The following is an 18,539-nucleotide window of genomic DNA, read 5'->3' as shown; positions in this document are numbered from 1 at the left end:
GGGCGTGGTTAAGAGGGGAGGAGTATATTTACAGCTAGAATTCACCAAGTCAAGTATTTCATATATATATATATATATATATATATATATATATATATATCCCCGCGACCCCGAAGGGAATAAGCGGTAGAAAATGGATGGATGGATGGATATATATATATATATATATATATATATATATATATATATATATATATATATATATATATAAATAAAAGAAATACTTGAATTTCAGTGTTCATTTATTTACACATATACACACACATAACACTCATCTACTCATTGTTGAGTTAAGGGTTGAATTGTCCATCCTTGTTCTATTCTCTGTCACTATTTTTCTAACCATGCTGAACACCCTCTCTGATGATGCATTGATATGTGGCACACACAAAAGTGCTTTCATCAAATGCACTAGATGGCAGTATTGTCCTGTTTAAGAGTGTCACAACATTGCTGTTTACGGCAGACGGACTGATTTACTCTAGACGTTCTTTATATTGTGGGAAAGCGGACTCAGGTCCGCATGGAGCTGGAGAGGGCGTGGCCTCCAGCTCCGCCTGAATTTAGGGAGATTTTCAGGAGAAAATTTGTCCCGGGAGGTTTTCGGGAGAGGCGCTGAATTTCGGGAGTCTCCCGGAAAATCCGGGAGGGTTGGCAAGTATGCAATATAACATACATCCATAAACGTGGATGCATGTGAAAAAGTGCAATATATTTATCTGTACAGTAACCTATTTATTTATTTATATATGCACCTTATTGCTTTTCTATCCTGCACTACCATGAGCTAATGTAACGAAATTTCTTTCTTATCTGTACTGTAAAGTTAAAATTTGAATGACAATAAAAAGGAAGTCTAAGTCTAAGTCTAAGTCGGACTTAGTAAGACATCTTACTAGGTGGGAAATGCACGGCTCGCCACTGCTTTTAATAAATGTTTAATTTTGTTTTCAAATTTGTATTCCTTCCCTTTTCCCAACTCTGCACATGCGATAATCTGTCATTTTCCTTTTTTTTTTTTGTTCTTTTTTTTTACACAGGAAGTGAACACAATTCAATTAAAAAAATATAATCAAAGGAAACAGACATCAGAAATACTTTAGTAATCCCCGAGGGGAAATTAAGATTTTCAGCACAATCCCATTCAAGAGCAGACAAACATTACATGGAGACAGAACAGGATCGCTTACGGGTCTGCTTACTTCCGGCACCCCTTATAAAAAAAGATGAGAAACAGGTAAATGCTAAGGGACCCAGGCTGAGGCTAAGAAAAAAACCTCAAAGCCATAGCACACATAAGCATGTGAGTAAGAGGGAAACATCAAACATTAAAGAACACAAAGGACATTAAAGACAATAAAGGAGCAGAACTGATGCAACCAGTCATTTCTACATACAGCTACAAAATTAAAACTACAAAAAAACAAACAAACAAAAAAAAGAACATATACACTGTGGTGGCCTCTGCTGTGTTCAACGCCATCGTCTGCGGGGGCGGGGGGAGCATGGCCAGAGACAGGAGGCAAGGCAAGGCAACTTTATTTATATAGCACGCTTACAACAACTTCTTAAATTGGACCAAAGTGCTTTACATGTTAAAAAAGCATAGAGCAAAAAAACAAAACAAAAACAAACAAAGAACATAAACAATGAATGAGCTAAACAAGATAGTGCAAAAGCAATACGGTAAAAGGGTTCGAATAAAAAGTAAAAATTGCAAAATAAAAATAATAATACAAGTGCGAAAAATTGAAAAAATAAATAAATAAAATAAATACAAACTAAAGCGAAGGGTGGGGGTGGGGGGGGACTAGAAATGGTGGCCTAGTGGGCGGACTCAGCTCAGGTCAAAGGCCAGCGAGAAGAGGTAGGTCTTAAGAAGGGTTTTGAAGACCCCCAGGCTCTGGGCTGACCTAATGTGGAGGGGAAGGCTGTTCCAGAGCTTAGGGGCGGCAACGGAAAAGGCTCTGTTGGAGCAGACCCAACAAAGCAACCAAGAGAGCCGACTCCATTTTTGGCCGCCTACTAACTCTCGGCCAGTGTCCAGTCTGCATGGATGAGCGAGGATGCGTCCAAGGAGACCGAGGTGTCCGATACCTGCTCATTCAGCCAAGACACTGTGAAACTTGTCCGTACCGGCGCTAGCTGGATTAAATAATATCTGCGTTGTCCTAATCCTTTCCAGACATGTTTCATTGTGCATGTGATGTTGTTTCATATAACTTGTAATAAACCACACCGTACTGTACCAAATAATGTACTTTTGTGCATCTGTATATGCCAAGACATAATACTTTAGTGCCGGAACAATGCAATGCTCTTCCACTAGATGGCATAAGGTAGGTAATTTACCATTGGTATATGACATGGGGTCAGCAACCCGCGGCTTTAGTGGCGCCCTAGTGGCTTCCTGGAGCATTTTTAAAAAAGGATTGAATATGGAAAAAGATGGGGGAAAAATACTTTTTTTTGTTTTAGTATGTTTTTTGTTTGAGGACAAACATGACACAAACATTCCCAATTGTTAGAAAGCCCACTGTTTAATATGTTTGTGTGTATGCTTCACTGATGACAGTATTGTTTTGTCCTACTAATTTCGGCGGTTCTTGAACTCACCATAGTGTGGACTGTGACGCAACAGTTTGTTTACATGTACAATCTTCCACTCCTTCTTTGTCTCATTTTGTCCACCAAAAGTTTTATGCTGTGCGTGAATACACAAAAGGTGCACTTTGTGGATGTTATTGACTTGTTGGAGTGCTAATCCGGCATATTTTGTCAGTGCATGACTGCAAGCCAATCGATGCTAACATGCTATTTAGGCTAGCTGTATGTACATATTGCATCATTATGCCTCATTTGTAGGTATATTTGAGCTCATTTAATATCTTTTACTTTGATCTTTTTTGTATTTAATTTAGTTTTGCATGTCTCATGACACATTATCTGTATGTACAAACGTAATATTGGCTGCATTTCTGATAGTTGTTTTTGTGCCATGTTGTTCCAGACCACAGCAAACATTACCTAGCTTGCCAAGGATTGTAATAAATCTTTTAAAAGAAGACAGCCTGTCGTTTCCTTTAACTTGGACACACACATCTATACCTTTGGCCATTAAAAGCCAGTCATTTCCAGGAGTTATCTCACCTTCTGAGTAGCCTCTGATTTACTAATGGTTTCTAATGTTGTAAAAATCCATCCATCCATTTTCTACCGCTTGTCTTGTTCGGGGTCGCGGAGATGTTGTAAAAATGTGTAGAATAAATATAAAATGTCAACATTTCTGTCAACGAAGATTTGCTTCAGCCTGCGACACATAGTCATTTTGATAGTAGGCTATTATAGCTAATATAGACACTTACGTCATGTGTTCTCCTCTCTGAGCTGCCACCTTACCGTGGTAGAGGAGTTTGCGTGTCCCAATGATCCTAGGAGCTATGTTGTCCGGGGGTTTCTATGCCCCCTGGTAGGGTCTCCCAAGGCAAACTGGTCCTAGGTGAGGGATCAGACAAAGAGCAGCTCGAAGACCTCGATGAAGAACACAAACCAAGGACCCAGATTTCCCTCGCCCGGACGCGGGTCACCGGGGCCCCCCTCTGGAGCCAGGCCCGGAGGTGGGGCACGATGGCGAGCGCCTGGTGGCCGGGCCTGTCGCCATGGGGCCCGGCCGGGCACAGCCCGAAGAGGCAACGTGGGTCCCCCCCTCCAGTGGGCTCACCACCCATAGCAGGGGCCATAGAGGTCGGGTGCAGTGTGAGCTGGGCGGCAGCCGAGGGCAGGGCACTTGGCGGTCCGATCCTCGGCTACATAAGCTGGCTCTTGGGACGTGGAACGTCACTTCGCTGGGGGGGAAGGAGCCTGAGCTAGTGCGTGAGGTGGAGAAGTTCCGGCTAGATATAGTCGGACTCACTTCGACACACAGCAAGGGCTCTGGAACCACTTCTCTTGAGAGGGGCTGGACTCTCTTCCACTCTGGCGTTGCCGGCAGTGAGAGGCGACGAGCTGGGGTGGCAATTCTTGTTGCCCCTCGGCTCAAAGCCTGCACTTTGGAGTTCAATCCGGTGGACGAGAGGGTAGCTTCCCTCCGCCTTCGGGTGGGGGGACGGGTCCTGACTGTTGTTTGCGTTTACGCGCCAAACAGCAGCTCAGAGTACCCACCCTTTTTGGATTCACTCAAGGGAGTACTGGAGAGTTCTCCCCCGGGTGAGTCCCTTGTTCTACTGGGGGACTTCAACGCTCATGTTGGCAGCGACAGTGAAACCTGGAGAGGTGTGATTGGGAAGAATGGCCGCCCGGATCTGAACCCGAGTGGTGTTCTGTTATTGGACTTTTGTGCTCGTCACAGATTGTCGATAACAAACACCATGTTCAAACATAAGGGTGTCCATATGTGCACTTGGCACCAGGACACCCTAGGCCGCAGTTCCATGATCGACTTTGTAGTTGTGTCATCGGATTTGCGGCCTCATGTTTTGGACACTCGGGTGAAGAGAGGGGCGGAGCTTTCTACCGATCACCACCTGGTGGTGAGTTGGCTGCGATGGTGGGGGAGGATGCCGGACAGACCTGGCAGGCCCAAACGCATTGTGAGGGTTTGCTGGGAACGCCTGGCAGAGTCTCCTGTCAGAGAGAGTTTCAATTCCCACCTCCGGAAGAACTTTGAACATGTCACGAGGGAGGTGCTGGACATTGAGTCCGAGTGGACAATGTTCCGTACCTCTATTGTCGAGGCGGCCGATTGGAGCTGTGGCCGCAAGGTAGTTGGTGCCTGTCGTGGCGGTAATCCTAGAACCCGTTGGTGGACGCCGGCGGTGAGGGATGACGCCGGCGGTGAGGGATGCCGTCAGGCTGAAGAAGGAGTCCTATCGGGTTCTTTTGGCTCATGGGACTCCTGAGGCAGCAGACAGGTACCGACAGGCCAAGCGGTGTGCGGCTTCAGCGGTCGCGGAGGCAAAAACTCGGACATGGGAGGAGTTCGGGGAGGCCATGGAAAAAGACTTCCGGACGGCTTCGAAGCAATTCTGGACCACCATCCGCCGCCTCAGGAAGGGGAAGCAGTGCAGTGTCAACACCGTGTATGGTGGGGATGGTGCTCTGCTGACCTCGACTGCGGATGTTGTGGATCGGTGGAGGGAATACTTCGAAGACCTCCTCAATCCTACCAGCACGTCTTCCTATAAGGAAGCAGGGCCTGGGGAATCTGTGGTGGGCTCTCCTATTTCTGGGGCTGAGGTTGCCGAGGTAGTTAAAAAGCTCCTCGGTGGCAAGGCCCCGGGGGTGGATGAGATCCGCCCGGAGTTCCTTAAGGCTCTGGATGTTGTGGGGCTGTCTTGGTTGACAAGACCCTGCAACATCGCTTGGACATCAGGGGCGGTACCTCTGGATTGGCAGACCGGGGTGGTGGTTCCTCTCTTTAAGAAGGGGAACCGGAGGGTGTGCTCTAACTATCGTGGGATCACACTCCTCAGCCTTCCCGGTAAGGTCTATTCAGGTGTACTGGAGAGGAGGCTACGCCGGATAGTCGAACCTCGGATTCAGGAGGAACAGTGTGGTTTTCGTCCTGGTCGTGGAACTGTGGACCAGCTCTATACTCTCGGCAGGGTCCTTGAGGGTGCATGGGAGTTTGCCCAACCAGTCTACATGTGCTTTGTGGACTTGGAGAAGGCATTCGACCGTGTACCCCGGGAAGTCCTGTGGGGAGTGCTCAGAGAGTATGGGGTAACGGACTGTCTTATTGTGGCAGTCCGCTCCCTGTATAATCAGTGTCAGAGCTTGGTCCGCATTGCCGGCAGTAAGTCGGACACGTTTCCAGTGAGGGTTGGACTCCGCCAAGGCTGCCCTTTGTCACCGATTCTGTTCATAACCTTTATGGACAGAATTCTAGGCGCAGTCAGGGCGTTGAGGGGATCTGGTTTGGTGGCTGCAGGATTAGGTCACTGCTATTTGCAGATGATGTGGTCCTGATGGCTTCCTCCGGCCAAGATCTTCAGCTCTCACTGGATCGGTTCGCAGCCGAGTGTGAAGCGACTGGGATGGGAATCAGCACCTCCAAGTCCGAGTCCATGGTTCTCTCCCGGAAAAGGGTGGAGTGCCATCTCCGGGTTGGGGAGGAGATCTTGCCCCAAGTGGAGAAGTTCAAGTACCTCGGAGTCTTGTTCACGAGTGGGGGAAGAGTGGATCGTGAGATCGACAGGCGGATCGGTGCGGCGTCTTCAGTAATGCGGACGCTGTATCGATCCGTTGTGGTGAAGAAGGAGCTGAGCCGGAAGGCAAAGCTCTCGATTTACCGGTCGATCTACGTTCCCATCCTCACCTATGGTCATGAGCTTTGGGTCATGACCGAAAGGACAAGATCACGGGTACAAGCGGCCGAAATGAGTTTCCTCCGCCGAGTGGCGGGGCTCTCCCTTAGAGATAGAGTGAGAAGCTCTGTCATTCGGGGGGAGCTCAAAGTAAAGCCGCTGCTCCTCCACATCGAGAGGAGCCAGATGAGGTGGTTCGGGCATCTGGTCAGGATGCCACCCGAACGCCTCCCTAGGAAGGTGTTTCGGGCACGTCCGACCGGTAGGAGGCCACGGGGAAGACCCAGGACACGCTGGGAAGACTATCTCTCCCGGCTGGCCTGGGAACGCCTCGGGATCCCCCGGGAGGAGCTGGACGTAGTGGCTGGGGAGAGGGAAGTCTGGGCTTCCCTGCTTAAGCTGCTGCCCCCGCGACCCGACCTCGGATAAGCGGAAGAAGATGGATGGATGGATGGATGGACGTCATGTGTTGCCTTCATTATAAGACTTTAAGGCTTGTCATTTTTTGCGGCTCCAGACAGATTCGTTTTTTGTATTTTTGGTCCAATATGACTCTTTCAACATTTTTGGTTGCCGACCCCTGGGTATATGATAAAATATGTGCTTAAACCAGTGACGTGCAGTCACTAGAGGCGGGGCCTCACCTTCCATCATGGAAAGAAAAAAAATGTAAAAAGAAAAAAAATTAATTAAATTGTTAAATGTATCCAGTGATTATACTATACAGTTATTTTCCATTTAACTTCACCAGTTTTAGATTATTTTTATTCCAAATCGCTGAATTTTCACATTTGCCGTTCAAATACTGAGAAGAGACGGTACGGTGATCAGCAGCCAGTTGAGGCACGTCACTCAGTAGTGCCTCACCATGGATTGTGGACTCGGCTAACTGCTGGTCTGCTGTGCAGTGAGACCGTATTGCTATATGAACTATATTATACATTTCCATAGTTTAGTTAGCTGAGGTATATAATGTACAGTGTATTTTGTCAACAACTGTATGTGTGTAACGTATTTCTTGTGCTGCGCAATCATAAAACTGCTGCGAAGACGCACTGTGTGAGGCTCGCAGTAATCCCGCCTCCTGGTGGTAGAGAATGCACTCCCGCCGTAGAATGCACCCCCTGACGGGAGTGTTATATCAACTAAAGCCCACACTTAAACTTTCCACGTGCAAGATTGAATCTATTTAAAAAAGTTTTTTAATAAGAAGCCAAAAAGTGCAAAAACAATAATGTTCGTGTTGGAGGAGTTGTGAATGACTGCAGGGCCACAACATTAGGCACACCTGCAGACTGCAGCACGGATTTCATATTTCATTCATTCACAACTCCTCCAACACGAACATTATTGTTTTTGCACTTTTTGGCTTCTTATTGAGCTGCTGCATTTTTTGGTTGGGTTGTTTATTTCTATTGAGTAACTTCTACATTTCTAAAAGGGGAGGAATGTAATAGAGTGATCTATGTTTGACTGTTGCCATCTCCTGGTTAATGTTGGCTATAGCGTACTGTGGTTACTTTTTGGTTGGCCAACGATTTACCTGGTGTTGCGCACCTGACGTCAAGTGTGTTGAGTCTGTTCTGAAGTCTACAGTAAAGAGACGTACTTCATCACCTTGCCTGGTTATTGCCTCCAACCCAATATATTACATAAAGGTAAGACCATAATAACGTTTTTTTTTTAATTAAATGTGCTTTTTTGTGTGCTACAGTTTGTATGTGTAAAGTTAAAGTTAAGTTAAAGTACCAATGATTGTCACACACACGAGGTGTGGTGAAATTTGTCCTCTGCATTTGACCCATCCCTTGATCACCCCCTGGGATGTGAGGGGAGCAGTGGGCAGCAGCGGCGCTGCGCCCGGGAATAATTTTTGGTGATTTAACCCCCAATTCCAACCCTTGATGCTGAGTGCCAAGCAGGGAAGAATGCTGGTATGAGCTTTTAAACATAACCCGTTAACTGCTGCCAATCAAATGGTGAATAAGAAAGTATTTAGGGTTCATATGTTTGTAAATCTGACTGTGATGAAGTCAGTGCCTCACCAGCCATCAACCTCACCGCACGTCACTGGCTTAAACTCAATAAAAGGTTCTAAACATTACATAGAGCCATTCAAGTATTTTTCACACTTTTATTTAGCCAGCAGTTAAATAACGATATGAGAACGAAGGGCTCCACGCCTTCTGACTCATGCTGCACATTGCATGCACAGTGTAAATGTCTTGTGTGACAAAATGAACATTTCAAAATTTTTTATTGTTTAGGTTTTTTTTCAACATTTTTGGAGTCTCTTTTAATGTGAGACTATATGTATTCATAAATACATGAGCATCATAAACTATTTAAATACATTCTATGCAGGAATAATCATGTTAATTTGTAATAATTGCATAGTAATTCAATAAATACAATATTAAGTCACAATATTATTCAAAGTTGAAAGGAACAAGAAAAGGAACGACATCATATTTTTTTAGTTATTCACCGTCTTAATTGTCTCCTCTTTTTTCAGGTGTAGTTGTCTCATCCATGTTCTGTGTTGTGGGTGCAGGACTGGGTGTGGGGGTTCTTCCGTCATATGTCGTGTCTGGTGCTGTGGCAGTGGGCGACATGGTGGGATCACCTGTGGCAGAAACTTCCTCGGATGACTCCTCGGATGATTCACTAGAAGATTCCTTTGAGGATTCTTCAGATGATTCCTTTGAGGATTCTTCAGATGATTCCTTTGAAAATTCTTCAGATGATTCCTCAGATGAAAATTCTTCAGATGATTCCTCAGAAGATTCCTTTGAGGATTCGTCTGATGATTCCTGAGACGATTCCTTTGTGAGTGCCTTAAAAGATTTCACTGGGGTTTCCTCAAATGATTCCTCAGATGATTTGCTCGAAGATTCTTCTGAGGATTCCTCGGATGATTCCTTTGAGGATTCTTCAGATGATTCCTCCGAAGGTTTTTTCGATGATTCCCTTAGGGATTCTGCCATTAATTCCTCAGTTGACTCTTGCGACGTGCCCTCGGTGGATTGACTCTCGGAAAAATCTCTGGACGCAGATAAGTCATGTGCTTTAGCTACTTTGGAGCCAGAAGAAAGCCACTCAGAGATTCCGTCGTACTCATCCAGTGATCCCGGTTTTTGCTGATCAGCATCTTGGTGCCGGTTCTCAGCAATCTTTAAAGGGAAGATAAAAAAACAAAAAAACATTTAGTCCCCAAACTACGGCCCGCGGGCTGAAGCCGGCCCGCCAACGTCCAACATCCGGCCCGCGGGAAGCCCCAAGTTAAAAAATAAATAAATATGTATATATATATATATACATGTATATATATATATATACATATATATATTTTTTTTATATATACATATATATTTTTATATATACATATATATATATATATATATATATATATATATATATATATATATATATATGTATATATATATATACATATATATATATATATTTTTGTAATTATTATTTTTTTAAATCAGTCCTTTCTAATCCATTTTCTACCGCTTCTTACTCTCTGTGTCTCTTAGCCGCTCAGGCAAATTATATTGTCTAAAAATGCATTTTCCCATCGATAACGTGAATTCATCGAGCTCGAAATATACATATATATATATATGTATATATATATATATATATATATATATATATATATATATATATATATATATATATATATATATATATATATATATATATATATATATATATATATATATATATATATATATATATACATATATATACATACATATACATGTTAGATCAGGAAAAAACACAGAGGCTATTTGATCCCTACAAGCCTGCTCTTCAGGAGATTTTATAAAATATATAATATGAAATATATATAAAATAACATATAATAATATATATATGTAATTATATATATATATATATATATATATATATATATATATATATATATATATATATATATATATATATATATATATATATATATATATAGTCAAGGTCCCTGTGGTTTATCCGTTATGCAGTACTCAATACCGGGATAGAGCTTTGTTGTATTATATATATTGTTATATGTTATATTATATATATATTTTATACTATATATATTATAAAATCCCCTGAAGAGCAGGGAAACCTGCAAAACAGGCTTGTAGGGATCAAATAGTTTTTCACTTACCTAACGTGTATATATATACATATATTTATATATATTTATACACAGGCACTGGCCAGGATTTTTTTCACCCAATGCGGTCCCCCGAGTCAAAAAGTTTGGCGACCCCTGATATAGCACAACAAATAAACTACACACATTCCAGAAAAAAAACGATGTCGCCCTTTGTCATAGTTTCCATTTACAATAGAATTACTTCACTTAACTTTACAGTTAAGTAGACATGGAATACTTATTCATTCAAATTAATTCTTACTGGTTTGCTACAGGCTGTGGCAAGAAGGAAAAAGATGAGTGGAGATGATAGAAGTGTCATCTCTGGCTGGTCCTAGTCTGCAAAAGCAAAACAAATTAAAATAAATAAATAAATGAATACAACAGGATACATATAACCAAAGATTGCAAATGCCAAAAAGGGTAAAAGTGAGTCAAATAAAATACATATTATTCATTTACCTTCCCCTTTGGGACAGGAATAGCTGTGAAGTCCTTGTATTAAAAGGTATGTATGTATGTATGCATGTATGGTGTATTGTATTGTAAGTGAGTGTATGTCAACTCCAGAAAGATGTGTGAGACATTTGGTATTATGTGATGCTTAAGTATGGTGTGCAGGGAGGCTGGGCAGGGCTGTCATAGGACTGAGGGGAGGGTTGAGTAAGAAGATTCCCCGCATGTGTCATGAAGACAGCCTGTACTTCACATGAGATGACATGTCGCAAATATATCTGTTTCTTCAGCAAACATCTGGGTGTGCAACACATGATTGGCTGGGAAACTCAGTTCACTTGAGTCAATGAATAAGGATGTTGTATACTTTTATTACCAAAACTTTATGGTTACAACTATTAAGACATGATACTTATGAAACAATCATTAAGGGACTGCACTTGTACAGCTCTTCATTTAAACAATATGACTTATTTTGAAAAGCATGTGCTTCCAACCTAATGTGAACCGTTTAGGAAATACACTTTTCAGTTTTTTCCCTAGTATGACTGTGCCCTAAAAGCATTTATACACTGTGAAAAAACAGCAAATTATTGGCTAAAATGGTAGTAAGAGTATCTTTGCAGCAATTTACTGTAACTGTGTTTAATTACATTAAAGTTATAACAATACTTTAACTTACCAGTTGTAATCTTACGGCTCATTACAAAAAAAAATATATTATAACTATACGCTCTAACTTAATTACTAATTACTCTCTCGGTTTAACAGCAAACCGCCACTTACTATACAAGAGTGCGCAACATACCGCATTTTTCGGATAAAAATCGACAGTGCGCCTTATAACCCGGTGCGCCTAATTTACGGAATAACTCTGGTTGTGCTTACCGACCTCGAAGCAATTTTATTTGGGACATGGTGTAATGATAAGTGTGACCAGTAGATGGCAGTCATACATAAGAGATATGTGTAGACTGCAATATGATGGCAGTAAACAACACCAAAACTTTAAATGCACTCAAAAATCCGTCAAAATGGTTTTTGTACGACTTTGGTAAGCTAAGAAGCCGCACCGCTTGATGGATTGTCGGCGCATTAAACGTTATGTTGTACGTTTTTATTACTAAAACTTTATGGTTACAAGTATTAAGACACAACCATTAAGGGACTGCACTTGTACAGCTCTTCTTTTAAAACAATATGACTTATTTTGAAAATCATGTGCTTCCAACTTAATGTGAACAGTTTAGGAAATACACTTTTCAGTTTTTTCCTAGTATGACTGTGCCCTAAAAAAAATGATATACTGTAAAAAATATACAAAAAAATAATTGCAAATTCACAGCAAATTACTGGCTAAAATTGCAGTAAGATTTACTGTGAAATATTTTTGCAGCAATTTACTGTAACTGTGTTTAATTACAAGAAAGTTATAACAAGTTGTAATTTTATTGCTCATTACAAAAAAAAAACATTATAACTATACGCTCTAACTTAATTACTAATTACTCTCTTGGTTTAACAGCAAACCGCCACTTACTATTATGTACGTATTTTTCGGACTATAAGGCGCACTTAAAATTCCTTCATTTTCTCAAAAATCGACAGTGCGCCTAACGTACGGCATAATTCTGGTTGTGCTTACCGACCTCGAAGCAATTTTATTTGGTACATGGTGTAATGATAAGTGTGACCAGTAGATGGCAGTCATACATAAGAGATATGTGTAGACTGCAATATGAGGGCAGTAAACCACACCAAAACTTTAAATGTTCCATTGAGAATATAGAACATTGCACACGGCACTCAAAAATCCGTCAAAATGGTTTTTGTACGACTTTGGTAAGCTATAAAGCCGCACCGCTTGATGGATTGTCGGCGCATTAAACGTTATGTTGTATGTTTTTATTACTAAAACTTTATGGTTACAAGTATTAAGACACAACCATTAAGGGACTGCACTTGTACAGCTCTTATTTTTAAATAATATGACTTATTTTGAAAAGCATTTGCTTCCAACTTAATGTGAACAGTTTAGGAAATACACTTTTCAGTTTTTTCCTAGTATGACTGTCGCCTAAAAGCATTTATATACTGTAAAAAAAAATAATTAAGAAATAATTGCAAATTCATAGCAACGTTACTTGCTAAAATTGCAGTAAGATTTACTGTGAAATATTTTTGCAGCAATTTACTGTAACTGTGTTTAATTACATTAAAGTTGTAACGAGTTGTAATTTTATAGCTCATTGCAAAAAAAATACATTATGACTATACGCTCTAACTTAATTACTAATTACTCTCTCGGTTTAACAGCAAACCGCCACTTACTATTATGTATGTATTTTTCGGACTATAAGGCGCACTTAAAATTCCTTCATTTTCTCAAAAATCGACAGTGCGTCTAACGTACGGCATAATTCTGGTTGTGCTTACAGACCTCGACGCAATTTTATTTGGTACATGGTGTAATGATAAGTGTGACCAGTAGATGGCAGTCATACATAAGAGATATGTGTAGACTGCAATATGAGGGCAGTAAACCACACCAAAACTTTAAATGTTCCATTGAGAATATAGAACATTGCACACGGCACTCAAAAATCCGTCAAAATGGTTTTTGTACGACTTTGGTAAGCTATAAAGCCGCACCGCTTGATGGATTGTCGGCGCATTAAACGTTATGTTGTATGTTTTTATTACTAAAACTTTATGGTTACAAGTATTAAGACACAACCATTAAGGGACTGCACTTGTACAGCTCTTATTTTTAAATAATATGACTTATTTTGAAAAGCATTTGCTTCCAACTTAATGTGAACAGTTTAGGAAATACACTTTTCAGTTTTTTCCTAGTATGACTGTCGCCTAAAAGCATTTATATACTGTAAAAAAAAAATAATTAAGAAATAATTGCAAATTCATAGCAACGTTACTTGCTAAACTTGCAGTAAGATTTACTGTGAAATATTTTTGCAGCAATTTACTGTAACTGTGTTTAATTACATTAAAGTTGTAACGAGTTGTAATTTTATAGCTCATTGCAAAAAAAATACATTATGACTATACGCTCTAACTTAATTACTAATTACTCTCTCGGTTTAACAGCAAACCGCCACTTACTATTATGTATGTATTTTTCGGACTATAAGGCGCACTTAAAATTCCTTCATTTTCTCAAAAATCGACAGTGCGTCTAACGTACGGCATAATTCTGGTTGTGCTTACAGACCTCGAAGCAATATTATTTGGTGCATGGTGTAATGATAAGTGTGACCAGTAGATGGCAGTCATACATAAGAGATATGTGTAGACTGCAATATGAGGGCAGTAAACCACACCAAAACTTTAAATGTTCCATTGAGAATATAGAACATTGCACACGGCACTCAAAAATCCGTCAAAATGGTTTTTGTACGACTTTGGTAAGCTATGAAGCCACACCGCTTGATGGATTGTCGGCACATCAAATGTTATGTTGTACGGTTTTGTTTTTATTACTAAAACTTTATGGTTACAAGTATTAAGACCCAACCATTAAGGGACTGCACTTGTACAGCTCTTCTTTTAAAACAATATGACTTATTTTGAAAATCATGTGCTTCCAACTTAATGTGAACAGTTTAGGAAATATACTTTTCAGTTTTTTCCTAGTATGAACGTGCCCTAAAAGCATTTATATACTGTAAAAAATAATAAAAAAATTATTGCAAATCCACAGCAAATTACTGGTTAAAATTGCAGTAAGATTTACTGTGAAATATTTTTGCAGCAATTGACTGTAACTGTGTTTAATTACATTAAAGTTGTAACAAGTTGTAATTTTTTTGCTCACTACGAAAAAAATACATTATAACTATACGCTCTAACTTAATTACTAATTACTCTCTCGTTTTAACAGCAATCCGCCACTTACTATACAAGAGTGTGCAACATACCGTATTTTTCGGACTATAAGGCGCACTTATAATCCCTTAATTTTCTAAAAAATGGACAGTGCGCCTTTTAACCCGGTGCGCCTAACGTACGGAATAATTCTGGTTGTGCTTACCGACCTCGAAGCAATTTTATTTGGTACATGGTATAATGATAAGTGTGACCAGTAGATGGCAGTCATACATACAAGATATGTGTAGACTGCAATATGATGGCAGCAAACCTGTCACACCGTGGTGAGGGAAGTCCTGTCTTGGTTTTTTCTGTGTTGTGATTTGCATGTTTTTATTTTGAAAAGCAACTCCTCTTGTTTCAGATCACGGGTCCTTCCTCTTGTGTCACCAGTCTGACGTCATTCCTGACCCTTGATTGTTTCCACCTGTTTCCCATTACCCTCATGTTCCATATAAGCCCATGCCTCCCCTAGTTCTGTGCCAGATTGTCTCGAGCTTTCGTGCCTGTCTAGCATCCATGTTCATGTTCATGTCCATGCCTTGCCTCGTCTATGTCTATGTCCTTGTATCCAGAAATTCCCACGCTGTAATTTTGAGTTAACTTTTTCTCCTCCCTCAGAGCGACTTTTGTTATATAGCCTTTTTTCAACCGCAGTGGTGAGTTATGATTTTTTCCTAATGATCTTTCCTCAAAGTTTTTGAGTGATTTTCTGTTTACATTTATTAGAATAAGATTAGAGTAGTAATTTTTATAGTCATTATTTTCTTCCTCCTGTTGGAGCGTTTTTAGTTAAAGTTTTTGATAGCAGATACGGTGCTAATTATAATTCGTCTTTATTTTTGGAATGTCTCCCTTTGGAGTGATTTTCGTTTTTTTCTCTTCTTGGAATCTTTTTTCGCTGTCTGTTTTTGTGATTCATAGTATTTGAATTTACTCTGCTCTGGAGGTTAAAGAGTTTTCAAAATAAAAGCTTTATTTAGATTCCCTTATCTGCATCTGAGTCCCTTCCTTCGTCCAAGCCTGACAAAACCACACCAAAACTTTAAATGTTCCATTGAGAATATAGAACATTGCACACGGCAATCTGAAGTCTGCCATGGTTAGTAGTGGTTGTTGTTCAAGGAAATAGCAAACGTTGAGATGTGTCATGTCTGTGTAATCATGTTTTGTTTTAGTCATGTTTTGTTTAGTTATTGGACTCTTTAGTTTCTGGCTTTTCACTCCCTTGTCTTGTTTCCATGATTACCCATTAGTTTCACCTGTTCCACGTTTGGACTCAATGTGCACTCTTGTTTGTCACCATAGCAACCCATTAGTTTTCATCTGTCACGTCACGCACCTGTTTCACGTTTTGAGTCACGCACCTGTTTTCGTTAATCATGTCTGCAGTATTTAAGTTCATTGTTTTTCAGTTTGTCTTTCTGGTGACATCCCCACATTTATGCTCTGCACATTTCTGACTCTTTTTTTCATGTCCATCGTTCACGCTGCTCCTTTTTGTCCATGCCAAGTAAGTTTTGTTTATTATTGCCACGGTTAGTGTTTTTTGTTGTTCATAGTTTTTGCCTTTGTGCAAGTATTTGGTTTCATAGTTTGTTCTCCGCCATTGTGCACGCCTTTTACTGTCATGACTTGGTCCTGGGTGTTTGCTTTTCCGGGATGCAACGGAAAGTTGGCTCGGGCAAGACGGGAATGTAAGTACATTTTTATTTAAACACTATAAATACAAAACAAGGAAGTAAACAAAAGGCGCGCACAATGGCGGAGAACAAACTATGAAACCAAATACTTGCACAAAGGCAAAAACTATGAACAACAAAAAACACTAACTGTGGCAATAATAAACAAAACTTACTTGGCATGGACAAAAAGGAGCAGCATGAACGATGGACATGAAAAAAGAGTCAGAAATGTGCAGAGCATAAATGTGGGGATGTCACCAGGAAGACAAACTGAAAAACAATGAACTTAAATACTACAGACATGATTAACGAAAACAGGTGCGTGACTCAAAACGTGAAACAGGTGCGTGACGTTACAGGTGAAAACGAGTGGGTTGCTATGGTGACAAACAAGAGTGCACAATGAGTCCAAACGTGGAACAGGTGAAACTAATGGGTAATCATGGAAACAAGACAAGGGAGTGAAAAGCCAGAAACTAAAGAGTCCAATAACTAAACAAAACATGACTAAAACAAAACATGATTACACAGACATGACAAGATGTGTCTGTGAAAATACGTAAATATTACATATTATTATGATTGTGCCTTTTACTACATGACTTATATACTGTACTTACAGCAGGTATATAAACGTAACCTCCAATGTAAGCTTCTTCGCATTTGCTATATATGACTTTACCTATGTGTGCTGGTCTCACACAAGGATTGAGAATGACAGACCAAATTCCTAAAACGTGTAGTTCCCTTTCAAGTCCCACTGATGCATACAGTCTATCTAATATTTGCCTTCTCTGTTTGCTGCCGTGCAGATATTCCAGGAGAGGAAAATACATCAAAAAATTTGGCAGTGGATTTTTTTTTTGGCAGACTTGATTTTTTAGCGTTAGTGTCAGTTTAACTGTTTTTGGCTCGACTGATCCGATAACTGTGAGGTTTGTCATGGCGACCATGTGACTGAGGTACTGTATGAAAAGTGGCGCTTGATGAAACGGAGAATTTATTCATCATTTAGACAGACCGAGTGCGGGTCTGTGGAATTTTACAGGAGAGTAAGAGTCTGATAAGTGTGTACGTCTGTGTCTGTGTGACACAACCGTGTTACTCCACAGCTGTACCTTTGCTCTTCCTGTTACTTCAGTGTGAATCATTAAAGGGAGGAGTTATTAAAGGAGTCACGGATCAATCAACAAAGGCATTGTTGGCAGTGTGGTGGTCTTTTTACTTTAAAATGCAGCAACATAGTTTTTGCATCAGTAGATTATTTCCTATGCAATGAAGCTTAAAAAAACATCAAATAATATTCATTCCTGTTTAAATTGTTTTAGGAGTATACTTTTATGTATTGTAATAATAACGATTGCATTTTTAACCAAAAGGAATTAACAACAAAGTCAACATTTCAGTGACGTGCGGTGAGGTTGATGGCTGGTGAGGCACTGACTTCATCACAGTCAGATTTACAAACATATGAACCCTAAAGAGTATCTTATTCACCATTTGATCGGGTTATGTTTAAAAACTCATACCAGCATTCTTCCCTGCTTGGGACTCAGCATCAAGGGTTGGAATTGGGGGTTAAATCACCAAAAATGATTCCCGGGCGCGGCGCCGCTGCTGCCCACTGCTCCCCTCACCTCCCAGGGGGTGAACAAGGGGATGGGTCGAATGCAGACGACAAATTTCATTACACCTAGTGTGTGTGTGACAATCATTGGTACTTTAACTTAACTTTAACTTTACACATACAAACTGTAGCACACAAAAAAGCACATTTAATACAAAAAAAACGTTATTTTGGTCTTACCTTTACTTATAAATGAAGTCCATGCGCCGCAACTAAAGCCCTCACTTAAACTTTCCACGTGCAAGATTGAATCTATTTAAATAAGTGTAACCGAGGGTTTATAAATGTCGCCTATACTGTATGAAACTACAAAATAACAAACACGGAAGCTCCAGTTTACACGAGGACCACTTTATTTACCTTCTTTCAAAAACCTCCGCTCCACTCCGTGTCATCACTTCCGCTCTTAGCGCCTTCAAAATAAG

At 40.5% G+C, this 18,539-nt stretch overlaps 1 protein-coding gene across 1 annotated transcript; it reads right to left on the bottom strand.

Moving 5' to 3' along the window:
• Positions 1–8,425: 8,425 nt before the first annotated feature.
• On the bottom strand, positions 8,426–11,028 carry scpp8 (secretory calcium-binding phosphoprotein 8). The gene is made up of 3 exons (XM_061981070.2): positions 10,921–11,028; positions 10,721–10,797; positions 8,426–9,478 (listed from the first exon to the last, which is right to left on the bottom strand). Exons 2-3 carry the CDS (start codon positions 10,778–10,780, stop codon positions 8,798–8,800), a joined length of 741 nt encoding a protein of 246 aa, XP_061837054.2. The 5' UTR covers positions 10,781–10,797; positions 10,921–11,028; the 3' UTR covers positions 8,426–8,797.
• Positions 11,029–18,539: the final 7,511 nt, after the last annotated feature.

The sequence above is a fragment of the Nerophis lumbriciformis genome, linkage group LG20, assembly GCF_033978685.3.
Source record: "Nerophis lumbriciformis linkage group LG20, RoL_Nlum_v2.1, whole genome shotgun sequence".
NCBI lineage: Eukaryota > Metazoa > Chordata > Actinopteri > Syngnathiformes > Syngnathidae > Nerophis > Nerophis lumbriciformis.
This window is presented reverse-complemented; position numbering and strand designations above follow the sequence as displayed.